General features: G+C 40.4%; 2 protein-coding genes and 1 long non-coding RNA gene across 5 annotated transcripts in view; 2 read left to right on the forward strand and 1 right to left on the reverse strand.

Annotated features, from left to right (window-relative positions):
* LOC117807327 overlaps positions 1 to 15,197 on the reverse strand; it is a 31,728-nt gene extending 16,531 nt beyond the window's left edge. The window contains exons 1-5 of one of the 3 annotated variants that reach the window (XR_004629947.1): positions 15,096 to 15,197; positions 14,706 to 14,942; positions 11,948 to 12,009; positions 11,679 to 11,852; positions 1,436 to 1,497 (exon numbers count right to left, since the gene is read on the reverse strand). This is a non-coding gene — a long non-coding RNA (uncharacterized LOC117807327). Of the gene's footprint in view, positions 1 to 1,435; positions 1,498 to 4,077; positions 4,212 to 11,678; positions 11,853 to 11,947; positions 12,010 to 14,705; positions 14,943 to 15,095 lie in introns of those variants that run through there. The other 2 variants (XR_004629949.1, XR_004629948.1) reach the window with 2 other exon arrangements.
* Positions 1,444 to 11,464, forward strand: LOC117807324 (NLR family CARD domain-containing protein 3-like). Its single transcript, XM_034676574.1, has 10 exons — positions 1,444 to 1,537; positions 1,749 to 1,841; positions 2,092 to 2,184; positions 2,545 to 2,643; positions 4,095 to 4,279; positions 4,472 to 6,239; positions 6,461 to 6,634; positions 6,736 to 6,909; positions 7,757 to 7,803; positions 8,890 to 11,464. The coding sequence occupies exons 1-10, from the start codon at positions 1,446 to 1,448 to the stop codon at positions 9,414 to 9,416; spliced, it is 3,252 nt and encodes a 1,083-aa protein (XP_034532465.1). The 5' UTR covers positions 1,444 to 1,445; the 3' UTR covers positions 9,417 to 11,464.
* The window catches only part of LOC117807326 (serine/threonine-protein kinase DCLK2-like), a 33,098-nt gene continuing 20,096 nt past the window's right edge, over positions 14,697 to 27,698 (forward strand). Inside the window, exons 1-3 of the mRNA XM_034676575.1 lie at positions 14,697 to 14,998; positions 15,540 to 16,767; positions 22,940 to 23,331. Coding sequence (XP_034532466.1) covers positions 16,320 to 16,767; positions 22,940 to 23,331 — 840 coding nt within the window. The 5' untranslated portion in view covers positions 14,697 to 14,998; positions 15,540 to 16,319. The remainder of the gene's footprint in view (positions 14,999 to 15,539; positions 16,768 to 22,939; positions 23,332 to 27,698) is intronic.

The following is a 27,698-nucleotide window of genomic DNA, read 5'->3' on the forward strand; positions in this document are numbered from 1 at the left end:
CCTGCTACAGGCGCCTCTCCGTCAGGATCAGATTCAGAGGGTTGAAGTAACGTGATCTCTGAGCAGCCGTGTATATTCAGCCAACATGTAAACATTAGATCAACGTGCTGGAGAGCCGAGGCACATCCACTTCCTGAGGGGGCGTGGTCAGAGGGAAAACAGAGTGTTCTGATGAGGGCTGAAGAAGAGGGTTTTTCAGGCAGACCAAAATCTGATTTCAAAGTGTTTTTTTGAGCATAAACTTTAAAGACATGTTTTGGGGACCTCTTAGACCAATATATGTTGATGAAAAAAGCGTGATATGTCCCCTTTAACTGATTCTTTTTTCTACTTAAACTACAAAACATTTAGGTGCTGTGTCCACTGCCGCCATTTTTTTGCGCTGGTAGCCCCTATTTTCTATTCAAACCCGATGTGATTCAGTGTTTCCAGCACTCAGCTGATGTTTGTCTGAGCGCTCTCAGTTGAAAACAGTTGAACTTCTGGAACACCGCCACATTCATCGATGTCACTTCTTGATCACCGACAAATCAGAATCAAGAAAGGGCGGGACTTCCTGTATCAACTTTGTCAACAACAATGGCAGAGGTCCGTATGGTGGAGAAAAGTTATCACAGTCATTTTTTCAAGTTACAATTACCAAGTTTAGAGCTGATGCTCTGACACAATTTCTATGAATAGTTTTTATAGTTTCTTGATTAAATGTCTTTTAATGAAAGCAAGTATGAAGCATACAGAGCATTTAAAACAGAGCTAACGTCACTACTTATGGAAGCAGAAGTGCTGCGGGACAACTTCCACAAGCTAGCAACAGTAAACGCTGGGGAGAAGCGCTCTGAAATTGAGGTTGTGGGCGCTCCCAGTGCTAAAATTGATGGCAGTGGACACGCCACGTAAACAGGAAATATTTTCTTCATCTCCCAATCATTCTTTGAAAAATATTTACCAGACAAGATTGTTCATAGGGGCCCTGGTGACCTAGCGGTCTAAGCGTCATACAGAGGCTATAGTCCTTGTCACAGAGGTCGCCGGTTCGATTCCCGGCCGCGACTATTTGCTGCATGTCTTCTCCCACTCTCCACTCCCAACATTTCCTGTCTATCTACAGCTACACCAAAAATATAACTTAAAAAAAAAGATTATTTCAAGAAGCTTAGAAATAGTTCAAAGATCTCATATTAGTTGTGTTAATATTTACACCACAGATTGTTATTCTGTGAACTCTGATTGTGAACTTTGAAATAAGCAGTCACAGTAAATTAAGTCTACATGAAAATGATAAACTTGGACAGTTATAAGCTGTTTCATGTAACTTGTAGAACATTTACTCTTACAGTTCGCTCTTCTTCATTGTTGATCTTAAAAAGCAGAAATAAAAAATAAAAATGTTGTATTTGTTTCTCACATCATGATAAGTGTCTCGTGTTTCATCTGCAGCTCTTAAGATGTCTGAGAGGAGGAAGAAGAGGAAGCTCAGCACTTCTTCGCCTGTGGTGCCTGAACAGCCAATCAGCACCAAGAGAGCGAAGGAGAACAGGTACTGTAACAGCCAATCATAAAAGGGCAGCTGTGACGTCATGGAGAATGGGGAAAAACACACTGTAAAAAGTTGTGGTGAAGTAGTTTCAAACCTTGTAGTGGTTTTAAACTGATTCAATGAACGCTGCAAAAAATGTAAACTGTCTTTTAATGTGAGAGAAATAATCTTTGTTGTTTTTTTGTGTGGTTTACTTTTTACCTCCCTTCAGTGACGATGAGTCTACAGCGCCAAGTATCGATCACGCTAAGAGTTCTGCGTCCATGTTTCAGCCGATAGAATTTGGTCCTGAAAGCAAACTAAGGTAAATCTATTTAAAGGAATATTTCAGTGTTTATCAGCTGATCAGTCCGTGCAGACGGAGGTTCTAAAGTCAAAGTTTGATATTGTAGCTTCAACTTCTCTGGACGATTTCTGAACTAAGGGGCAGAGATGACCAGGATTCAAGCTGCTCTCTTAAATAATATAGTTGTGCTAAAATGTTTCTACGAGTGGTGCAGTGAAATTCAAAAACTGTGTCTAATAATCTGTGTGTTTTTGTAAACTCCTTTCAGGGACACTGAGTCTGCAGCGCCAAGGGCCGATTCTTTAAAGAGTTCCATGTACATGTTCGAGCCAATACACTTTGGTCATGAAAGCAAAAAAAGGTGAATATTGAAATCTGCCAAATACATACAATAAGATGTATTTTTAAGAATATGAAAATAATATGAATACAAAAATATTCACCAAGATACAGGAATTAAGTTTTAGATGCTCAAAGTTTTCTGGGGGAGGACACCCAAGAAAATTACATTTTTGAGTTTAATAGAAAAAGAAAGTCACTGCAATTATACAGTATTTGAATAATATAAATAATGGAGTTAATTCTGAGTATACTGCCAGACCCAAAAGCCTTTGGCCAAAGGGAAGACAATGCTGTCATCTCGACAAGGCTGCCTCAGGAACATTGTACTCAGAGAACATGACCTACACATCTAACGTTTCATTTGTTGATCGACCTACAGACCCCTGACTGGAGAGTCCACCGCACCAAGGGCTGAATCTTGGAAGAGTGATGCGTCTATGTTTCAGCCGATTGAGTTTGGTTCCAAGAAAACACAAAGGTAATTTAATGAAATCTATTTTTCAAATACTTCATAAGGTGCATTTGGACCAAGAGTTCCGGGGTCTTTTAGCCCCCAGAACTACTTTCCCCTGAACTAAAAGGTTCCTGGTCCCCCATTGTTGTCTGTGTTTCGACCGCGGGCTGAAGTCCCGGGTAGATTGTGCAAATCAGGCCAGTGACATATGGAGAAAAAAAAGAAATGCACTACACCACCAGACCAGTAGAGGGCAGTAAAACAAAGAGGAATGCAATTCATCACAGATGATACCATAGAAGCAGACGGACAGGCAGGTATCATTATGAGCAACACAACAGTTAGCCTGTTAGCATGAAGAGACTCAGCTGGTCTGTTTTAGATGGTGCTATATTTCATCACAGATGGATTCACTGAATCAACACGTGAGAGGAGATAAGCGCGAGTAGCAAAGACGTTTCAACACGGCTTTAAAATCCTTTTGAACTCAAAAAGCCGTGGCAGAGATCGGCCGGTGTTTTGGTTTAAACAGCGACCCTGTTAACTGGAGACTCTCAGCCGGATGCATCCCTCATAAACGACTTCAGACGATCTTTAAATATCTGATGAGGATATTTTGAAATCTTAATAAAAACTAAACTAGTTTGCATTCCCAGGAACTCCCTCTGTGTTTCAACAGCTGTGTAAACTCCACAAACACTGACACGTTCAGCTGAAGGTCTCCAGTTTACAGGGTCACTTTTAAAACCAGAACACCGGGAGGAGAGACGCATTCACGGTGGGCTGAGAGAAGACTACTGTTACAAGCTGCTAAATCAAGAGAATCACAGCTTCTTCTTTTGAAAAGTACACACACATACAAACAAGATAGAACAAATAAAAACTAATGAAAGAAAGAGAAATCAAGAGAATCACAGATGTGTGTGATGTTATTGTGGACGGAGGGAGGAATAAAAACACTGAGGTTAATCTACCAATCAGACACGTTCAGCATTGCAGGCCCCGCCCCCCGAAAGTCCCGGGGCTTTGAAAAGTACTACCCCCCTAGCAGGGGCTTTTTAGGGGGGAGATCATCTACCCCTGAACTAACTTTAGACCCTGGGTCCACCGGTCGAAACGCACATAGTTCACCATTATTTTTCAGTTTTAATGTTGTTTCGTTTTTTGACTTCCTACCTCGCTCAATCTGCTCTGCGCTAATGTCACCCAGCAAAAATAGAGGCCTTGCGTATCTGTTTAAGGGGGCTCCGGATTACTGAATATGCACTGGAGCAGAACCGGTGTAAGTACAGCCACTGCCGTGGCGGAGCAGAGACAGGACAAACATTTTTAAGGCAAACCTGTGGAGATTAGTCATCTGTCGGCACAACGAGCAAACCACTTCTTGAATCCACCAATATCAGAGCTCTGGTTTCCATTTCCTGGTTTTATCTGCTACCTTTTCTAATGGGACTTTATGTCTTTTCATTTTCCAGCTGTTCAGTATGTACAGAGGTTTTGAGGGATCCAGTCCAGTATATGTGTGGACACTGGTCATGCAAACAGTGTGTCGGCACAGACCTGGACCAGCATGATTCACCAGAAGACCACCCCTGCAAGAGGTGTGGAAAGAAACCCAAATATCAATCCAAACCCCAAAGAGATACAGAGACGTTTAATGGTAAGATCAAACACTCACTGTCAAAGTATCTGTATGTCTAATGATACCATACTCACACTGAGTATAGATCCATACTTAATCATTCAGGTTTTGAATTACATCATAGTCTGACATGTTTTTGTGTAGAGAGTGATGTGGTCACATGTCGCTCTGGTAAATAGTTAAGATTTGATGTGCTTATGATTGTTTCAGTGGCCAGACCTTCTCGGAAAACAAAGACTTTTAAAGAAAGGATGAGACTCAAGTTTACTTCAGTATCTGAAGGTAACGGTGACTCAAAGAGGGCCTTCAACAGCATCTATACCGAGCTCTTGATCACCAATAAAGAGAGTGAAGGGCTGCATGAGGAACACGTGTTCAGACACATCAAACAAAAATCGTTACCAGGATCCCCTAAATCAAAGGTTGACCTGAGCGACATCTTCAAGCCTTTGTCCGGCCAAAAGGAACCGATCAGAACAATCCTGACGAAGGGCGTGGCAGGAATCGGGAAATCCTATTCCGTGCAGAAATTCCTTCTTGACTGGGCCGAGGGGAAAGAGAACCAGGACATCCATTTGGTGTTCTGTATTTCTTTCAGAGAGCTCAATTTGATTAAAGGTGACAAAAGCTTACTGGAGCTCCTGACTGAGTTTCACCCTGCTCTCAAAGAACTAAAGGATTCAGTGGATCTCATGAAAGCCAGAACCATAGTGGTCCTGGATGGCCTGGATGAAAGTCGATTTAAACTAGACTTTAAGGACAAGCCGGTAACATCTGTCACTGAAGGGACATCTGTGGCTAATCTCCTTGCAAACCTCATCAAGGGTAGCCTTCTTCCAGATGCCAAACTCTGGATAACGACTCGTCCAGCAGCAGCTGATCAGATCCCTGCAGAGTTTGTGGACATGGTTACAGAGATCAGAGGGTTCAGTGATCCCCAAAAAGAGGAGTACTTGAGAAGGCGATGCAGTGATGACCCAGGCCTTGCTGACAGAATAATTTCACACATTCACTCGTCACAGAGTCTCGACATCATGTGCCAGATCCCGATCTTCTGCTGGATTTCTGCTGTGTTGTTTGAGGAGATCTTTAGGGAAGATGAGGAAGCTGAACCCCCTCAAACTCTTACAGAGATGATGGCACATTACTTGTTTGCTCAGACAACCCGCAGGAGCAGAAAATATGACAAGAACACAGAAGAACAAGAGCAACTTCTGAAGAACCACAAGGAATTCCTCCTGAAACTCGGCAAGCTAGCCTTCATCCAGCTGCAGAACAACAACATTATCTTCTACAGAGAAGACCTTGAACAGTGTGACATCGATGTGAAAGAGGCAACCATCTTCTCCGGGTTTTGCTCAGAAGTTCTAAGAAATGAACCAGTCTTCTCCGAGAAGATCTTCTTCTTTGTGCACCTGACCATGCAGGAGTTCTTCGCAGCACTTTTTGTCTACGACTGTTTCACAAATCAGAAAACAGAAGAGCTTAGCGAGTTCCTTGACCTGAAGGATGAGGAACACTCTTTACTCGATCTTCTGAAGATCACCGTTGAGAAAGTGCTGGAGAAGGAGAATGGCCATCTGGACTTCTTGATGCGATTCCTCCTTGGCCTCATGGTCGAACCCAACCGGAGACTTCTTCAGGGTCTGCTGACATCACCAGGCCCAGACGAGGACAAGAAAATCTTAAATCATCTCAAGGCGATACAGTGTAAGACCCTCCCTCCAGACAGTAGCATCATCCTCTTTCAGGCCATGGTGGAGATGAGAGATCACAAAGTCAAAGATGAAATCCAGGAATTTCTCAGATCACCAGAACGTTCCAAAACAGAGCTGACTCCGCTGCACTGCTCGGCACTGGCTTACATGCTTCAGGTATCGAAGGACGATCTGGAGGTTTTGGACTTGAAGAGTTTCAACACAACAGATGAAGGAAGAAGAAGGCTGATACCAGCCGTGAGGATCAGCAGGAAGGCTATGTAAGTCTACTTTCTCTGAAATGTGAATCATATTCTCTTTTAATATTCCTTTTATCCTGACTGGAACATGTAAATCTTCATTTCTGGCTACCCACAATCCCAAGTTTGGACAGCCTGTATGTTCTGAAAAAGGTATCCTCAAACCCTGATAAGAACTGTGTTCTTAGATACTTCCTTCTGTCTCTTTAAATGGTTGATTCTTACCTTGTTTCCATTTCTAGACTAGCGGACTGCAAAGTGACAGAAGACTGGGTTGAACATTTGGCCTTTGGTCTCAAGTTCCCCTATGTACCTTTGAGAGATCTTGATCTGAGCAACAATGACCTGAAAGATTCAGGAGTGTCGCTGCTCTGTGGCGGACTGTCGAATAAATTCTGCAAACTGAAGATTTTGAGGTATTTTTTTCCATTTCACTTCACAAGGATGCAACACACTCACAACTGGAGGTACGGTCATAACCTTGCATGTTGATTAACAAACCACTCTGTTTCTCCAGGTTGTCAGGTTGTCTGGTCACGGAGGATGGCTGTTCTTATCTGGCCTCAGCTCTCCAGTCCAACCCCTCCCATCTGTTTGAGCTGGACCTGAGCTACAACAATGTGGGGGTCTCAGGAGAGAGGATGCTCACTGAGCTGAAAGAAGATCAACAGTACAAGCTCAGCGAACTCAGGTAATCATCATAATTCTTCCAACTGAACTGAGAGAATGCTACCTGCAAGGTCCAAAGTTAGCACCTGTTACTTGCCGAATGGGTTTAATGAGTTAATCAGGCCAATTACACCAGTGGGGTCAGAAATTGGTGGCTGCCCACTAGGGGTGGGATTCGAAAACCGGATCAGACTTAGAACCGGTTCCAATTGATCAATTCCATCGAAATTGTACACCTCAAATGTTATCGATTCTTCTTAACACTCAAAGTATTTTCCTCCAGGCTCCAGGGGCCACGTCCGGACTCACGCGGCCGAAAATGTGGCCCCGAGAGTGGGTAAAATACCTCTGCGATGACCCTCGGAGGAAAATGTGTTTTTCCTCTCCAAATTCAAAGTCTTTTCCTCCAGGCTCCAGAGGCCATGTCCAGAGTCACACAGCCGAGAATGAGGTCTACCTATTGTTCAGTATGTTCAAGTTGAATATGTTCATGTTCAGTCTTGTGCAGATATAATTTTGGAAAAAATAAAATGGTTCCTTTTGGTGTGGAAGACTGAGGAACTACTTTTTTCCCCCTCAAAAAAATACTCAGGAATCGTTAGGAGAATTGATAAGGAATTGGATTGATAAGCAGAATCGACAATGGCATTGACATTGATAAAATCTTATCAATTCCCACCCCTACTGCCCACATTAGCTCAAATTTATCACCAGTTGATGACTGTCTTTTTCTCTTTCAACAACTGTGCACATTGCTGTCTTCCACACATTGCTGTCTTACACACATTTTTTATTGCACTTTGCTGCAATACACAATTTACTTCCAACTGCTTTTGCCTTAATGTTTTAATCCTTGTGTTTTCTAACAGGGTTGATCATGGAGGAATTCAAAGGATGACCCCAGGATTCAAGAAATGTAAGTTGGTTATTTTTTTAATTGCGGACCACAAATAATCTGTTAGAAGCTAAATATCATGTTTGCCAAAACCAAGACTGGATGGACCTGATCTTCAGGCCCTCAGGCTACAGTGCATCAAAAACAGACATGACTCTGTAGTGGAAGTCACTGCATCAAAAACAGACATGACTCTGTAGTGGAAGTCACTGCATCAAAAACAGACATGACTCTGTAGTGGAAGTCACTGCATCAAAAACAGACATGACTCTGTAGTGGAAATCACTGCATTAAAAACAGACATGACTCTGTTGTGGAAGTCACTGCATTAAAAACAGACATGACTCTGTAGTGGAAGTCACTGCATTAAAAACAGACATGACTCTGTAGTGGAAGTCACTGCATTAAAAACAGACATGACTCTGTTGTGGAAGTCACTGCATTAAAAACAGACATGACTCTGTAGTGGAAGTCACTGCATTAAAAACAGACATGACTCTGTAGTGGAAGTCACTGCATTAAAAACAGACATGACTCTGTAGTGGAAGTCACTGCATCAAAAACAGACATGACTCTGTAGTGGAAGTCACTGCATTAAAAACAGACATGAATCTGTAGTGGAAGTCACTGCATTAAACACAGACATGACTCTGTAGTGGAAGTCACTGCATTAAAAACAGACATGACTCTGTAGTGGAAGTCACTGCATTAAACACAGACATGACTCTGTAGTGGAAGTCACTGCATTAAAACAGACATGACTCTGTAGTGGAAGTCACTGCATTAAAAACAGACATGACTCTGTAGTGGAAGTCACTGCATTAAACACAGACATGACTCTGTAGTGGAAGTCACTGCATTAAACACAGACATGACTCTGTGACATAACAGTTTGAAATGTGTAGCTGGTATCAAATTTGAAATTGGCATATTTTGGTTAAATCAAAGTTTTTCAGTTTCAACATTTGAAATGTCTTTATTTTCAAATCAATATAGGGTTTAGATTATTTTCAAACCAGTAGAATCTGTTCTGATCCACATTAGACACAGCTTTCAAACCTTTGTGAAATTGTTGTTGTACTGTGACCTTTCCTTTTTTAAACCTAGATTCCTGTGAGCTGACCTTTGACCCCAAAACAACCCTGAAGAACCTTACTTTCTCCGAAGGTAACAGAAAGGTAGCTTGGGAAGAAGAGGAGCAGCAATTCCCAAGTGCCGCCGAAGGAAGGTCCGGTCAGCGCCGACAAGTGCTGTGTCAGCAGGGTCTAAATGAGCGCCACTACTTTGAGGTTGAGTTTGAGATGTTGAAGACCTTCACAGTTGGGTTAACATACAAAACCATTGATGAGAAAGGGGATGTGGATGATTGTAAGCTGGGACAGGATGTCCGATCTTGGAGTCTAACTTGCTCCAGTGATGGTTGTTTTGTTTTGCACGGGGACGAGACAATCAGTGTTGCTCCCTGTCGCTCGCGGGTGGCAGTGTACCTGGATTGGCCGGCTGGTACTCTGTCATTCTACAGAGTTTCCTCTGACAGTCGAACCCGCCTCCATACCTTCAAAACAAAGTTCAGTGAGCCTCTATATCCTGCTGTTGAACTCCACTCTGGTTGTTCGGCATCATTAAGTCTGTAAATGTGAATGTCACGTCATTCAGGCAAGCGTCTGAGGGTGTAAATATGCATGTGGATGAATATTTACACCCATTTGCTTCTTGAAAGCAAATGCCCCGTGTACAGAGGCTATAGTCCTTGTCGCAGTGGTCGCAGGTCCGACTCCCTGCCTCGACCATTTGCTGCATGTCTTCCCCCACTCCCTTCTCCCCACATTTCCTGTCGATCTTCAGCTTTCCTATCCAATAAAGTAAAAAATGCCAAAAAAACAGCTTAAAAAAGGAAAAAGGGGGGCGCCGCTGATCGAGCGGTTGAAGTGTGCGCCCCATGTACAGAGGCAATAATCCTTGTCGCAGCGGTTGTAGGTTGGACTCCCCGCCTCGACCGTTTGCTGCTGTCATGTCTCATTATTTTTCCAAACAAAGTCTGAAGCATATTTGATGAATTAGGTTTTCTTAATTTTGTACATTAGCAGTGTGATGTCACTGGTTGCCTCTACTTTGTTGCTTATAATCAAATGTGTTAGCATAGATGTTATATTGTATTAGCATTTCACATATTAGCATCTGTTACTGAAGGGTATCTGTCTGTGCTATGTTAGCTTCTATGTTAACTTTGTGTAACCTTAGTGTAGTGAATACCAGAGGTGAAAATATTGATAGCTTTTAGTTGACTTTGTATTGTGTTAGCATGCCGCCTTGTGACTTGTGTCTGCTAGCTAACAGAAACATGCTAATAAGTAGCTGTGTAGGGTTTTAGAATTGAGTAAGATTAGTCCACAAAGAAAGATGCAGGGATCTTGTGCGGCTCCTCCTCCTATCGTCGGACAGAAACCCTTGTTTTTGTAATTCCCATTTGAACAGGGTGACAGCACTATTTTTATGATAAGAGAATGCATGAAACATTAACACAAATTGCACATGATAAAATATGCCTGAACATTTAGATATCGTAGCATAAGACAATTAGCTTTGGAGTATTGGAATCAATTTAATCACCGTCATATAAAAAATAACTCTGATGTATTTTGATCGAGTGCTCGGTGCTCGATTCTGTTTGTCTGTTGTAGGCTTGTGATTGTTTTGTTGTTGCCATGACTACCACTGAAGGACAACGGCTACTGGAAGTCTTGTCTCCATGTCTCCATGTCTATATATATATATATATATATATATACACATATATATATATTTATTATCGATAAGTGTTTGTATTAAATACCCATCCTGCATTTGGGAGTGAGATCACTACAGGTGGGTCCACATATAACACAAACTTCCATAGCACGCTAATTCAATAATCTTAAAATAGTTACTGACTTGCTTGTTACTGAAGTGAATCATATTGCTGTGAATCTTTACACCTTGAATTGATCCTACCTCTATCCCTGTTAAAACAATAATGAATGTAAACACAGAGGTTGAGATAGGACTGTAAATGAAACAATTGTGTTGTGTTATTGATTGACATGCATTTTATACTTTGTTTTTTCAATGTGACACTATTGAGGAATCAGGTTAACCAAGGTAATCAAAACGCAGAAAAACCAAGAGGGGTCCAGCTGCAGACCTCCACTCTCTTAATCCTGACGTCACTTCCTTCTGACGGTGGAGGGGAGCTCAGAGTGGAGCCTGCAAGAGAGTCGGCTTAGAGTGGAGGTCTGCAGCTGGACTGTCTTGACCGTTTTGGACTATCAGTCATTATTGTGTCATTTATTGCACTCTTATAGAAACATGTTAAGATTGTGATGTGTTGTTCTCGAGTTACCCCATCGTGATTTAAATGTCCTCATTTTTTTTTTAAACTTTGTGCATTGATTTTCACACAGAAAAACAATCATTTCCAAAATTAGAAGTTGGTAAATTTTGCTTTAAAAAAAAAAAAATAATAAATAAAAATCTCCTCATTTCTGGTCAGTGTTTTTGAAACTAACCTTTCAGTATTTGAAGGATAAATGAAAACTGGTCTTTTTTTAAAAATAACATGCCGAAGGTTTCAATGTAATGGGGTTAACAGTGTGTACTCTTTCTGTTGTTGCCTCGATGTGTGAAAATAAAATCTAAAAAAATATATTTTGTGTATCTTCTCTCCTTTCACAAAAAAATGTTCACAACACTAAATAAAAACAGCTCAAAGTCCTTTAACTGTAAACTGAGCACTCCCAAAAACTGACCCATTAAAACTATAAGAGGGAATCTTTGACTTTCTGCTCGACTATTAGTTGTGTTTCAGTGTTTCAGTGTTATTATGTTTCTAACAGACACTCATATTCGTGTCAACTCACGTGCAAGAGGAACATAATGGCTCATCCACCTTGTCACATTTGGATGAGTGGTTCACTGGTTTGGCTGACAGTGAAGGGCGGGGCCGTCCGTCTGCCTCGGGCCCCAGCTGTCACTCTCACACAAACCGGGGAAGGGTGGGGCCTCCTCATTCAGGCCTCTCCAAAATAAAGGTCCTAAATGTTAAATACAGAAAAATACAAGAGTGATACCCGAGAGCTTTCTAGGTTTCTTTGGATAAAGAAGTTACAGCTGAATTTGACAAACAGACCTGATTATCTTTCTTTTATCTGGTCCTGGAAAGAGATCGGTCTTCCCTGTGTCTGTGTTCTTCTGTGGATAGAATTTAATATTCTGTCAAAGACTTGGATAACAAGAGAAAAGGTTCTACAAGAAGACAAACCTATCAGGAGCTACAGTTATTAGTCGTTAGCTTAGCTTACACAAAGATGCTTCAGCTAGCCTGGCTCTTTCCATAAGTACCAGCACTTCTAACAAATAACATTTAATCAATTATTTACTAAATCCTTACAGAACAAACCGTATTTCCTTGGTGTGTTGCCAGTTTTATGCTAAGCTAAGCCAATTAAATGATTGAAGTTTTATCTTTTTTTTTTTTTTTTTTTTCTTGAAGTTTTATCTTAATGTTGGCGCAATAAAATGGAATGGATTTTATTATCTAACATGAAAAAAAAACTTTTTAAAACTGAAATAAGACATCTCTTTAATGTCTTGTTTGATTTACTTGTAGCCATTTTGCCAAGCTAGCTTAAAATGTTTTTATCACCTACGCGACCACAGCCCTTGAATGAGTAGAAGAAAAAGGATGGATGGATGGATGGACCTATTGTTATGTTGCTTTATTATAATGTGTCTTTTTACTTGATTAATTACAAGTTATTCTGTATTATGGAGTGATGTCTGTGTTATTTCATGTTATTATTATAATACAAATGAAACGTAAAGCCACAATTTAAACCTACAATAGCAACATAATCCATATAATGCAGAGCCATGCTCACCTCATCAAAAATTTATCTCACCTATGGAGTGGAATTATTTATAAGTTCAGCCATTATAGTAATTAATCATCTTTTATTTATGTGTCTTAGCCCTTGTCATCGAGTATGTCTGTTTTGTAAATGTAATAATAGCTAGCCTGGCTCTTTCCCATGCTGAAGAGTTAAAGAGACAAATACACAAACTTTAAACTTATTAAAAAAAAAAGAATTCCATGCTAATGTTAGCCGTTTCCCCCTGGTTTCAGTTTTGCTAATTATACCAGGTTCACCTCTTAAACTCATTCAAAAATAAGCTTGTATAACTTGAACCGGTGACAAGTGTAAACCTTAAATGTTGTAGATTCAAAGGAGTTATGTGTCAGACTAGTGAATGGCTTGGTGCTAGCTTAAAAGGTATGGTTTGGTGTGGTGTTAATGCTTTGTCATTTTACCGCTTTGACAACAAGCTGCCAAATTTAACTCTCAGTACCTATCACAATTTACCGAATTGTTCCTTCAATTATCTAAACAAGTGTTTAAATAACATTCTGTAATTGTAAGGGAAGTTATGCACCAGAATAAGCGAACAGTTGCTGCTTTTTTCTTTTGCTTTATGTAATATTGTTAAAACAAAATAACTGGTTCTGACAATTAAACTAAAATACCTCTAAGGTAAATTTACAACATTAGTTATTGATTATTATAAGCTAAATGTTTTGGTTTTATGGGCAAATTTCTGCACAGTTTGCAAGCTAACATGACCTGTTTACTTTGCTTGCCAAGCAAATTTAGCCTACTTCTGTTTAAAGGTAAGAAAATTAAACAAACAGCACCTTCAAAATTAAATGAAAATATTATTTCTTGCTTAATCATTACATCAGATGCGTTAAATTATGTTTTATGTCGTTTAAGTGTGCAAATTTAAGCATAGTTTTTACTGTTTTCTAGTTTTTCGCAAGCTAACATTACCTGTTTACTTTGATTGCTAAGCAATCAAAAGCAATTATGATTTCTTGCGTAATTATTACATTACAGTTGTTAAATTATGTTTTTGTCATTTGACTGAGTACATTTATGCATATTTTTGATTATTTTCTAGTTTTGTGCAAGCTAACATGACCTGTTGACTTTACTTGCTCAGCAAATTAAGCCTACTTCTGTTTAAGGTGAGAAAATGTAACAAGCAGCACCTTCAAAACTCGATGAAAACATTATTTCTTGCTTAATTCTTACACAAAATTCATTAAATTATATTTTATGTAATTTAACGAAGTAAATTTAGGCATAGTTTTTACTGTTTTCTAGTTTCGCGCAAGCTAACATTACATGTTTACTTTGCTTGCTAAGCAAATTTACTCTACTTTGGATAAGGTGAGAAAATGTAAATAAACACCTCCAAAATTAAATGAAAATATTATTTCTTGCTTAATTCTATTAAACATGTTTAATTATGTTTTGTGTTATTAAACCGGGTAAATTTATGCACATTTTTTGACTATTTTCTAGTTTTGCGCAAGCTAACATTACATCTTTACTATGCTTGTTAAGCAAATTTAGCCTACTTCTGTTTAAAGGTGAGAAAATGTAACAAACAGCACCTTCAAAACTCGATGAGAATATTATCCCTTACATAATTATTACATAAAATGTGTTCAATTATGTTTTAGGTCATTTCACTGGGTATATTTTTGGCTTGAGGCTGCTGACGTTAGCTACAACTTTAGCTGTTAGCTAAGCTAACGGTCGTCTGGCCCTAGCTTAGTTTGGAGAAATGTCAAAATGAGTAAAAACAAAGAATCAAGAGCCAGAAAATATTGAACATAAGATATTAATGAGTAAATTATTTCAGAAATATTATTTTTTTGACATTTAGTTATATTAGCACAATGTTAAAAAAAAACAGAAGTGATTTAAATATAACAATAAAACAAACTTCATTTGAAGTTCAGAGAGAGACAAAAAGAGGGAAGGAGGGAGGGAAGGAGGGAAGGAGGGAGGGAAGGAGGGAGGGACGTTGTCATCACGTACAGCCGCGGATGAGAGGGGAGGGGCGGGGGTGTTTAGCCGGGTCTCTCTCTGCTGCAGCGGCCATGCTGCTCTCCAACGTCTGCCTCTCTCTCTGCATCCCGGTCCTCCTCCTCCGGTGCAACCTGCCCCCACTGCATCCCTCTCTCCCGGGCACACGGCTCAGCCTGGACCAGTCCTGCTGATCCGTAGCGGGTCAGGGATTCTCCTGGATCCACCAGAACGAACCGGAACACGGCACTGGAGGGAAGGGAAGAAAGCCTCCTTAGCAACAAACCGGTTTCACGGCATTATTGGTAGGTGCCTCCCTCTCTCTCTCTCAGTGTGTGTGTGTGTGTGTGTGTGTGTGTGTGTGTGTGTGTGTGTTTGAATGGCGCTGACAGCACAGCTCACCATGTTTGGGCGGATAGATGAGAAGTCACTTCATTTATCTGATAAAGACAGAGAGAGAGAGGTTCATTAGAGAGCTCACATGTTCTCCAGGCTGCAGGTAACTCCAATCTAAGAAGGGGAATAAATGCACATTTCTCATCCTGGCCTTACAGGGGATCAATGCACTGAGAAAAGGAAGGTGTGTTTCCTTTACTATCTCCTTTTACAGCCTTAATTTGACTGGACTGCATGCAAGCCTGTGCATAGAAAGCTATGCAAACACATGGCATGCATGATCGCCAAGTCTTCACAGGTGTCGTGCACGAAATGCAGCCTCAAACGGAGCACGTGTTCACGTTCACCAGAAAGCCCAATTTGTTGTACGTTCCTTTTCTGCAGCAGGGTTCGGCATGTGCTGAATCTGCAGGTCGTTGCATAGCTTCATGTGATTGTCTTCTCTTTCAGTGATGGACGGATGCTGAGGACGCAAGAATAAAGTGCGACAAAGGGCAGGACTGGATTACAAGACTGGATCTGAAGCTGGAGCTCTACAAGGAAATGTTCAGATCACCGGGACTACAGGAAGGTCACGGGGGCGAAGCGACCCTTAAATCATCGAGAAGAAGGTGATGATTGTGGATTTCGTTGGAGCTTGAAATTGGTCCGAGGGAGAACCTCTTGGGATAGGGTTACTTGAAGTACGAGTACCCCTAAAGTTTCGTGGCACGAGCACGAATCCTGGTCTTTGATCAACCACTGAAACTCGACCTGTTGGACTATCGGACCAGGGAATTGTAAGTCTCTTGATCAAAGCGTCTGTGGATCTTCGGGTTCTAATATTGTACCGCTAGTTTGCAAACAACGGACTCTGGCTCCACCTTCGTTGTCCATAAAGGATACCACTGGATTTACGAAAGGGTTAGCTAACCAAGCTGACTACTTTTGCCGTCTTTTTGGTGGTGTACCAAAGACCGTGTTAAACTTCTGTTACCAAAACCAGGACCAGATATGTAAAGAGATAAAGCAGTCTTTTTGGGGGGTCTTTGTGTCCTCGGACTGGTCCTACAACTAACTCTTGGGATTATACAAATTCCCTGTTCCAGAAGAGATTACTGGATCCACCATCCAACGTATCATATCAGGAGTCCATAGTAAGTTTCCCTTAGAGCCAAGGACCGAGCTCAGTGGAAGATGAATCTCATGTAGCGAGGCCTCTGTTGGACTTCCTTGAATCAGTATTTCGCCATGTCTTTGAGTAAGACCCTCGAGCTGGAGCACTTTGACGAACGCGACAAGGTTCGCCGTGGACGCTCCCCCCGTGCCAAGAGAGATGACTCCACCAGCAGTGCCGGTGGTGGTGGTGGTGGTGGGGGGTCCGGACCCAGCTCCAGGGGCAGCAGCCTCGTTCCTAGCCCCGCCCACAGCGCCAACTGTAGTTACTACCGGACCAGAACCCTGCAGGCGCTCACATCGGAGAAGAGGGCAAAAAAGGTCAGGTTCTGTCGCAATGGAGACCGGTACTTCAAGGGTCTGGTGTATGCGGTTTCCAGTGATAGGTTCCGCTCCTATGACGCGTTGCTGATGGAGCTGACGCGCTCGTTGGCGGACAACCTGCACCTGCCTCAAGGCGTACGAGCGATCTACACGATAGATGGCAGCAAGAAGATAACCAGTATGGACGAACTGGTGGAAGGTACGACCTTTAACCTTTTCTTGTACATTGTTCTGCAGTCAGACCTTAACAATGTTTCGAACTGAACACAAAGAAATCAAACTACAGAATCATACAATGATCATTTGGACAGAGGCTGGCTCATTGTTTCCCCTTAGGTCCTAATCTTTATGCTAAGCTAAGCTAAGTACCTGCTGGCTTTTGTAAGTTAATTGCCTTTTATTGTGAATGCTACAGGGTCCAAAACAAAAGCGTATCACATCCTAGCATACCATAGCAGTTCATATATGGTGCAGTATAATAAAAAACTTGAATCGATTCCTATCACATTCTATTATATTTTGTCCTGTCCTATTGTAGCGCATTAATTTGAATCGTATCCTATCGTATTTTATTGTACTAAATCTTATCATGTCGTACCGAATCCAATAGTATCGAATCATGCCGAATCGTATCGCACTAAACCGAATCAAATTGTATCATACCGAATTGATATGCCGATACCGACTGTGTTGTATTGTATCCTACCGAATCGAATCACACGGATTCAAATAGTATTGAATCATACCCAAGTGTATTGATTAGAATCTAATGGAATCAAATAGTTCTGAATCTTATTGTATGAATTAAATGTTATCGAGTTATCCCCAATTGTATCGTATCATATTATACCGAATCAAAAAATATTGAATCATATCAAATCATATTGAATTGTATTGTTACAAATCAAATATTATTGACTCATATCCAATCGTATCCTTTCGAATCATATGGAATCACATATAATTGAATCATGCCGAATCGTATCGATCTAAACCGAATCAGATAGCATAGAATCATACCGAATTGATATACTGATACCGACCGTATTGTATCGTATCCTACCGAATCGAATCATACGGATTCAAATAAAACTAAAAATGTAATTGATCAAATATTAACGAATCATACCCAATCGTATCGTATCGAATCACATAGTATTGAATCATACCAAATCGGTTCATATTGCATCGTATCGTATGGGATTATATGGAATCATTCCAAATTGATATATCGATACCGACTGTATTGTATCGTATCCTACCGAATCGAATCATACGGATTCAAATATTACTGAATCATACCCAATAGTATTGCTCAAAATCTAATGGAATCAAATAGTACTGAATCTTATTGTATGAATGAAATATTATTGAGTCATCCCCAATTGTATCGTATCGAATCACATCGTATTGAATCATACTCAATTGTATCGCATCGTATTATTCCAAATCGTATCGTACCGGATTATATAGAATGAAATAGTACTGAATCATAATGAATCGTATTGTATTATACCGAATCAAATCGAATAGTATCAGAATGAAGATTTAATATGTGGTATTGTATTGGGTATTATCGTGTCGTATCGTACTGCATTTCACACATCACAACTTCCGAATAAATATTATCCAGTAGGAAAGAAAGCCTCTGAGCATTTATCCTGAAGTGTCAAAATATTCTTGGAGGGAAATATTCAGTAGGATTTTCATTCCACCCAAAACATGCATATTTAAAATCTCTTGTGGAGGTTTAAGTTGATCTTGTTCATTTAAAGCTGATGCCTCACAGTGTCCTCAAAGCATTACGTTAATCTGGATTAAAAACAGGGAACAGTTAGTCTTTACAATCATTCTCCTTTTGTGTGTATTAAAGGGGACATATCACGCTTTTTTCATCAATATATATTGGTCTAAGAGGTCCCCAAAACATGTCTTTAAAGTTTATGCTCAAAAAAACACTTTGAAATCAGATTTTGGCATGCCTGAAAAGTCCTCTTCTTCAGTCCTCATCAAAACACTCTGTTTTCCCTCTGACCACGCCCCCTCAGGAAGTGGATGTGCCTCGGCTCTCCAGCACGTTGATCTAATGTTTACATGTTGGCTGAATATACACGGCTGCTCAGAGATCACGTTACTTCAACCCTCTGAATCTGATCCTGACGGAGAGGCGCCTGCAGCAGGACCTTTCTGAAGGATTGGTCACAGATTTAGTGTTTCTTGTTGTTTTATTTATCAGTATGTAGACGTGTGTCTTGGTACACAGCTATGAACATGTAGCTATGTGGCTATGCTAACTAGTGCTAGCACTTATCCATGATAAATAAAAATCATCCACTAGATCTTCAAATCTGCAGAAGTGGGGAGTAAAACCGACCTCTGCCAGAAAGGCAGCGTGATCTTTCTGAAGGATTGGTCACAGATTTAGTGTTTCTTGTTGTTTTATTTGTCAGTATGTCGACGTGTGTCTTGGTACACAGCTACAGCTACAGCTACAGCTATGAACATATAGCTATGTGGCTATGCTAATTAGCGCTAGCACTTATCCATGACAAATAAAAATCATCCACTAGATCTTCAAATCTGCAGACGTGTGGAGTAAAACCGACCTTTGTGTTTATTAAGACAGCCTACAACTAGCATGCCTCCCTCCTAAGCTCCTTGTTAGCACACATGTGTGCAGGTAATGAAAAACGGAGGAGGGATTCAGTATTATTTTATACAGTCTATGGGCTGAACAAGCTCCGAGCTCTGACTCCGTGACAGACCGGATATTGTTGTTACGTAACAAAAACCCGGAAGTCTGAAACGGCTCGTTTCACACACATTTACAGAAAGGTGGAGAAATCAGAACAGGGGCAGAATGAATTTTTTTCATTCTCGGGGGGTTTGTAGACAGGGACACATATTTCTGGTAAAGAACCATTAAAAAGTCAATTTTGCATGATATGTCACCTTTAAGAAAATATAAAGGAGTTCTTGAATATCTCCCCAGGTGTGTGTTGTTGCCCTCCCACAGGAAACAAACTGTAACAACATCATAGTCAGCTATCCTCACCTGTCACTCCCTCCGGCCACCGATCGATCAAACGTCCTCCTTCAACTTCCTCCATGTCTCTTTCCTGTCGGCTCTTTGTCAAACAAACACGCCTGAATTATTCATTCCTGTGTGGATCGCCAAATACAGAGACAGTCATGAGCATTTTAATAAAAACAATGATATAACAAAGATAATCATGCAACTGTTCAGCTTTGAGGAATCCAGCACTGAGCCTTTGATTCGTAGGACAACAGGAAACGTTAGATAGTCAAAGATAGATGCAAAAAAACTGATCCGCCTTTCGAACACGCCGTGAAGTCCGGTGCGTCTGCTCTTCGTCTGAAGTCACTGAAACAGACCGGCGGATGAGCAACATCACTTATCATCAATATTGACGTGTGCGACTGGTTGTAATGTCTTCTAATGAGCGTTAGAGACAGGAAACTGTTCGGCCAGAGACGTTCTCAAAGACAGACGCATCACTCTGAAGCACTCTGATGGACAATTAACAGAGCGGAGCATTAAGGCCTGCACCGAGGAGGAAGCTCACTGGTCAGGATGTGTCTCTGGGATTCGGGGCGTCGGATGAAGTTGTTTGGCTGCTTTCCCGAACCAGAAACTTTTAATTATGGAGAATTAAGCAACTAATGCTAACAGATTTGTGCTTATTACTCTGTTTATCTAATATTTAATGGTTTAAAATTAACATTTGGACTTCCTGTGTGTCCATTTTAACAGACTAAGTATTTGAATAAACCCTGATGAGTTCTGTGAAGCTGCTTTGAATAACAAAGTGAGAATCAGCAACTGGAGAGACAAGGTCACACACACACTGTACCTGTCAGAGTGTGTGTGGACATGTTAAAGGGAGTGGAGAGACAGAAAGGTGTGTGTGTGTGTGTGTGTGTGTGTGAGAGAGAGAGAGAGAGACAATGAGAGAGACGGGGATCCATTTTTATCCATATAAGGGAAAACAGGAGAGTGACTGGGAGCTACTGTCCGTGTGATTGGCTGCAGTCCGCCTCAGGGACTCAATGAGATTCATGGTTTTAATAAGACGAATTTAACACACCGATATTAAAGATTTAAGATCAGTTATGTGTGTTTAAGATGTACATAAAACAATTTTATTAAAGCAATAAAGTTTATTTTTTCATAGCATGTTGTTACACAGGGTAATAAATGTCATCCTCTATAATTTAACATTCTAAAAGAGGGTCCTCTTTTTCTTTAAGGTATTTTTATATTATATATTTATTATATAATATAATATATTAATGACTTCCTTAAAGAGATTAATGTATGATTGAGTGTAAGGCAACATTAAAGAAAATAATTTATGAGATTCAGAGGAAAAAAAATGAAAATTTACAAGGATAAAGAAACATGAGTATATGAATAAAGTCGTGACATTATCCTTCAAAATAATAAATAGCTAACCATAGACTGATGTTATGACTGATTATGTAAATGTACAACTTTACACCTGTAGTATAAGGACTTTATTCTTGTTAGTTTACTGTTTTATTCTCATTATTAGGACTTAGATTTCAGAATGTGTAACTTTATTCTGTAAATTGACAATTTAGTTAATCTTGGGAAATGTAACATTTTATTTTCATATTATCAGGACTTCAAGGTCGTAAAGTTTCAATTTTATTCTTGTAAATGTACAACTTTACACCCCAATGTAACGTCTTTATTTTATAAACGTACAGTTTAATTCATGTATTACAAAGACTTTTAGGTCAAAAATGTACAATTACATTTTTGTAAATTAACAACTTTACACTTGTATTGTAATGTCGGTATTTTCGTAAAACTACAATTTTATTCTTGTACTTTAAAACTTCACTATCCGAAAATAATGTCTTTATTTGCTTAAAATTTTATTCTCATATTGTTGGGACTTTAAGGTCGTAAATCTACAACTTTACACATAAAATAAGATTTTTTCTTTCGTAAACATACAATTTTATTCTTGTATTAAAAAGACTTCAAGATTGTAAATTTACGATTTTATCTTGTACATTTACAACTTTACACTCCTTATATAACATCTTTATTTTTTAGAAACTTACAATTTTATTCTCATAATTCTGACTTAAATCTCAGAATGTATAACTTCATTCTGTAAATTGACAACTTTATCCTGTGAAATGTTAAATTTTATTCTCCTTTTTTTTTTTTTTTTTTTTTTAATTTTTTTTTTTTTTAAATAATTTTATTCTCCTATTATCACGACTTTAAGGGCATAAATTAACAACTTTACACACAATATAACATGTTTTTTTTTCGTAAACGTACAATTTTGTTCTCGTATAATAAGGACTTTAAGATCGTAAATTTAACATTTTATTCTTGTAAATGTACAACTTTACACTCATGATGTCTTTATTTCTGTAAACTTATAATTTTATTCTCATATTATAAAGACTTCAAGATCGTAAATTAACACTTTACACATAATAAAAAAAAGTTTTTGTTAACTTACAATTTTAGCCTAAAGACTTCAAGATTTTTATTATAAAGACCTTAAGATGTACGATTTTATCTTTGTTAATTTACAGCTTTACGCTAATAATGTCGTTTTTTTTTGTTTGTAGCTCTAATCATGTCAGACAGGAAGTTCAGAGTAGTCTACATCACATTGTGTTAAGATGTTTATCTGACTTCTTGATTTTTTACAGCGTGGTAATGTTACTGATACTTAAGTTAGTGCTGAGTGCTCTGTTCAGCAGGAACAGGAACAATGCTGTTCTTTGTTTCCATCAGCTGCTGATCTGTTGTTCAGTTTCCTTCTCACGTCTCACGCTGAGAGAGAGTGAACCTGACATCTGCTGTCACCTCCAGTTCATCTACACACACACACACACGCATGCACACGCACACACACACAGATGGGTTGGATGACTACAGTTATTGACTACAGCAGCTCTATAACAACCTTCAACCCTGAACTCAATGCCTCACAGACAAACGAAGCAGCTTCTGTTTCACACTTCTTTAAATTATTTACCGACAGCCGTGAAAATAAACAAAACATTAAAATGTTAAAAACAGGTTTCTTATGCTAACCGCTTTACAACACTCCTCCACCTCAGCTCCTCCTCTCTGCTGTGTCTGATTTTACCAGTGTCATATGTTTGTCCCTGATGCTCACTCTGTTCTGTACCTTTGTCTTTGCTGATGCTCTTCCTGCCTTCGCTTTGGCATTCCACATAAGCATGTGGAAGGGCAGGGAGCTCCCAGGACCGAGCCACGCCACCAAATTTGACTTACTGCATAGAAATAATGTATTCTAATATTCCACTGTAATCTTCTCTCGGCTCAGGTGAGTGCTACGTGTGTGCCTCCAACGAGCCGTACCGAAAAGTCGACTACACCAAGGTCTCCATCCCGAGCTGGAAGCCAGGAGCAAGTGCCGGAATCAGCACCACCGCTGGCACCGCCCGGCCCGCCACAGCCTCCACGGGGGTGTCAGCGAGCACCGGCGCCACCTTCAAAGACCGCTCCGAAAGTCGGGAGTCCAGGGAGAGCAAAGACTACATCAAACCTAAACTGGTGACGGTGATCCGGAGCGGTGTGAAGCCTCGTAAGGCGGTGAGGATCCTGCTGAACAAGAAGACGGCCCACTCCTTCGATCAGGTGCTCGCAGACATCACCGAGGCCATCAAGCTGGACTCGGGGGCCGTGAAGAGGCTGTACACGCTGGATGGGAAGCAGGTGAGATCAGGATTTCCTATTTTAAAGAACAGACTAATGCAAGTTATTCATAATGCATGCAACAACTTCTTATTACGACATCACATTTTTGAAAGTTGGAGATATTAAAATGGACATATTCTGCTCTTTTTCATCAACATATATTGGTCTAAGAGGTCCCCAAAACATGTCTTCAAAGTTTATTGCTCATAAAAACACTTTGAAATCAGATTTTGGTCTGCCTGTAAACCCCTCTTTTTCAGCCCTGCTCAGAACAGGCTGTTTTCTGTATCTGTGCCTTTAAATGAGAATGAGCTCTCTGACCACGCCCCCTCAGGAAGTGGATGTGGCCTTGGCTGTCCGGCACGTTGATCTAATGTTTACATGTTGGCTGAATATACACGGCTGCTCACAGACCCGCGTTACTTCAACCCTCTGAATCTGATCCAGAATCTGATCCTGACGGAGAGGCGCCTGCAGCAGGACCTTTCTGAACCATTGGTCACAGATTTAGTGTTTCTTGTTGTTTTATTTGTCAGTATGTGTGTCTTGGTACACAGCTACTAACATGTAGCTATGTGGCTATGCTAACTAGCGCTAGCACTTTTCCATGAAAAATAAAAATCATCCACTAGATCTTCAAATCTGCAGACGTGGGGAGTCAAAGCGACCTTTGTGTTTATTAAGACAGCCTACAACTAGCATGCGTCCCTCCTAAGCTCCTTGTTAGCACACATGTGTGCAGGGAATGAAAAACGGAGGAGGGGTTGAGTTGTATTTTATACAGTCTATGGGCTGAACAAGCTCCGAGCTCTGACTTCCTGTTACAGACCGGATGGCGTTGTGACGTATGAAAAACACTGAAAACTGAAACGGCTGGTTTCAGCACACATTTACAGAAAGGTGGAGAAATCAGAACAGGGGCAGAATGGATTCTTTGACTTTTCAGGGGGTTTGTAGACAGGGACACAGATTTCAGGGAGAGAACCATTAAAAAGTAAATTTTGCATGATATGTCACCTTTAAGGTGGTAGCTTTGACACCTCTTAAAGACAGTTCTTCTGTTGATCTCTGTAAAAGATAACCTCTCTTTATCCTCCTTTTATCTCTAATCCAAAGCCCTTAATCTAAATTAAAGACGGCTGTGTGACAGTGGGTTCACTGAAGAATCAAATTACGGCACATTATTAGACAATCACAGCCGGGGTGAAGAATTGATTTTGTTGAATTGCCTCCGTAAGGCGTAATTTTCTCAGTTTGAAGTGCGGGGACAGTGAGTTCAGTCTCGTTTGAAGCTCCACGTTTGGTGCCCGGAGCTAAATGTGGAGTCTGTTTTAAAGCTGTGAAAACTGCGACAGTCAGCCTCCGTCATCGTTGAACAGACTGAATATTCTCTGATCCGCTCTGGAACTCTTTTGTGAGCTCACACCGAGTTAAAAAAAAGTCTGGATTTAAACCTCCGGCACGTTCGTTGGCAGGGCTATTTTTACTACACACACACACTAACACACACTAACACACACATTCACACACACACTCTTTTTAAGTTACAGATAAGAGCGGTGGCAGTGACACAAAGACAGTGGAGAGCTGACGAGAAGCAGAGACGGCATGGAGGGTGTTTCAGTTAAAGCTTCAGAATTATAATAAAACACATTTTCTAATTCTTTCTAATTCACATTAAATATATTTGTTGAATTTTTAAGAAGATGTGCGTGTTTAATCGACTTAACAGTCAAACATAGTCACCCTCGCTCATTATTAAAATTTGTATTATTGTAGGCCTGGAATGTCGGTCATATGTTGTGACTAAGCTGCAGTACAGCCGCTCACCACTAGTTGGGGCTGTAGGTCCGGTTAGTGGCTACTGCCATAAAGTTGTAATGCTCTACTACCCTGATGTAAACAAGCACCTCCGTGTATAAGTTGTGACTTAGTCGGTTAGTCAGAGATTACATTTCAGATGAAACGACTGCGACATTAGTTGCTTGGGAATGTTCTTGAGTTTGTCTGATGTGGAATTTCTTGGGCTGGTAATGACCCCAAGTTCAGCCGAGAAAAAACAACTTTAACACCTTTAACTTTAAAATTGTGACGCCCATTTTCTTTTTTTTAATACATTTTTAAAAATTCTTAAATTTGGGGTGCTGGTGGCCTAGCGGTCTAAGCGCCCCATGTATAGAAACTATTGTCTTCCAAGTCTTCCCCCACCCTCCACTCCCCATATTTCCTGTCTCTCTTCAGCTGTCCTGTCAATAAGGCGGAAAAGCCCAAAAATATAACTTAAAAAAAAATAATTGTTATGCCAATTTTCCACTTTTTAAAACATTTTTAAAATAGTTGAATTGGTCATTTTAATCCTTGTAATATTTCATATTTATTGTTATTTTTGGAACACAGGTAAAAGCCTCAGTAATTATATTTAAGTTAATTATAAGTAGTTACATTTTTGATATAAAGTTATTTCATTGACTTTCTGTGTGTTTTTACTTCTAATTGAGGCTTTTATTTTGAAGGAGCTCGTGATCATGAAGGCTTTTATTCTGCCCCAGACGACTTTGCTCTTTTCAGACTCAGTCAGTCAGAATGAAACAAAGCTGGAGAGAGAGTGTGTGTGTGTGTGTGTGTGTGTGTGTGTGTGTGTGCGTGTGTGTGTGTGTGTGTGTGTGTGCGTGTGCGTGTGTTCGGTGTGTGCCTCCCTACGTCCTTTCAGTTTGTGCAGTCACTTCAAGCAGCAGGATGGAAACCCCACCACACACACGCACACACACGCACACCCACTTATACTACAGTGTGGTCACCATAGAAACAAGCCACCCAGAAACAAGCCCGTCCTTGCTTTACACATACACAAACGCAGTCACACACACAAACGCAGTCTCACACACACACACACGGATAAACACACACTGTGCAGTTCTGGAGGCGTTTAGTAGAAAGCAAAAAAAAAGGGGGGGGGGAGGGTGAAGGACAGAGGAGGAGTGAGAGGTAAAATCAAGGACAAAAGGGGAGGAGGGGTGGGGGGTACTGGAGAGGATGCAAACAGTGTGAAGTTAATGTGTCAAAACACAAAAACACACTCGTGATTGTCCTCCTCTTCTCGCCGTTTTTAGATAAGTAACTGAAGGATGTTTGTTTTTTGTTGGGGAAGGAGACGAGGAAATAAACACCACTCCATCTGTCTCCTTAGCTCCTGTCTCCTTAGCTCCTGTCTCCTTAGCTCCTGTCTCCTTAGCTCCAGCTGGTTAGTGTGTATGGGGATACTCCAACATTCCATTCCTCTCGTCATCAAAGCCAATCACAACATTCCGTTTCCTTTGATGACATCAGAGCTCAATAATCAATTAGCCTTACCCGTTAGCCACCAGCTAACGTTAGCTAAGTATTCAACTGATCTAAGCTAATACAACGGTTAGGTTCACAAGACTGAAGGAGAACTCGTAAAGTCATAGCTTAAGATGTCCACTTGCTAAGGGAAATATAAGCTAAGAATTTAAGCTCACCTTCTGTCTTAATGAATTTAAATGTATGGCGTTTTTCATTAGCTACTGACAGCTAAGTCACTACACTCTACGTAGCATTCACTGTTACTTCTAGCTAATAGACCTCGTAAAGTCGTGAAAATAAGTGGCTTGAGGTTCCAAGTGCTAACACCTTTGCTAGGCAACGGCTACATTAACGCCAAAAGTTTGATTGTTGTCCTCCTTGCTTCATAAGTGGAAATGCTAATATTACTATTTTTTATATTATATTATATATTAGTTATATTTTTGGGGCTTTTTGCACCTCTATTAGAGTGGGGAGGACACTGGATAGTGCTGGAAACAGGGAGAGAGTAGGGGAGTGACATGTGGGAAGGGGGCCGCAGGCTGGAATCGAACCCGGGCCAACCGCTTCATGGACATACAATTTAGCCATCAGGCCAAATCCGTGCCCAATATTACTATTTTTATAGGTTCTGAAACGCCGTGGGGAGGAACAACAAACTTAACGATCTAGATCAACACTTGCCATGACTCCTCTTGGTCCCGTACGTGGCTGACGTTAATCAAACCACGTTGCTATGCTAACATTAGCTAATTTCACTCCTCCAACTACAGACCCCATCAGTTACATAATAACGTCATGTATTTGAGCGAAACTGGAGTCCATGGACTCCACCATCAGACACGTCACAACCATAGACTCAAAGTGAGGCCGCCACAAAACCTGCTCCCCCTAGTGACTGGCTGCAGTATAGCTCAAAAACTGTCTCCCCCATTCATTTGAATGGAGCTACGATTAAACTTTAAAAAATAAATACACGTGGTACGAATGTTTCTCTCATCCGTATGCTGTGGTGATATGTAGTTAGTATTTGACTGTTTTGTGTTCAAGGCCTCTTTTTT

Source organism: Notolabrus celidotus, chromosome 23 (genome assembly GCF_009762535.1).
Source record: "Notolabrus celidotus isolate fNotCel1 chromosome 23, fNotCel1.pri, whole genome shotgun sequence".
In the NCBI taxonomy this organism is placed as follows: domain Eukaryota; kingdom Metazoa; phylum Chordata; class Actinopteri; order Labriformes; family Labridae; genus Notolabrus; species Notolabrus celidotus.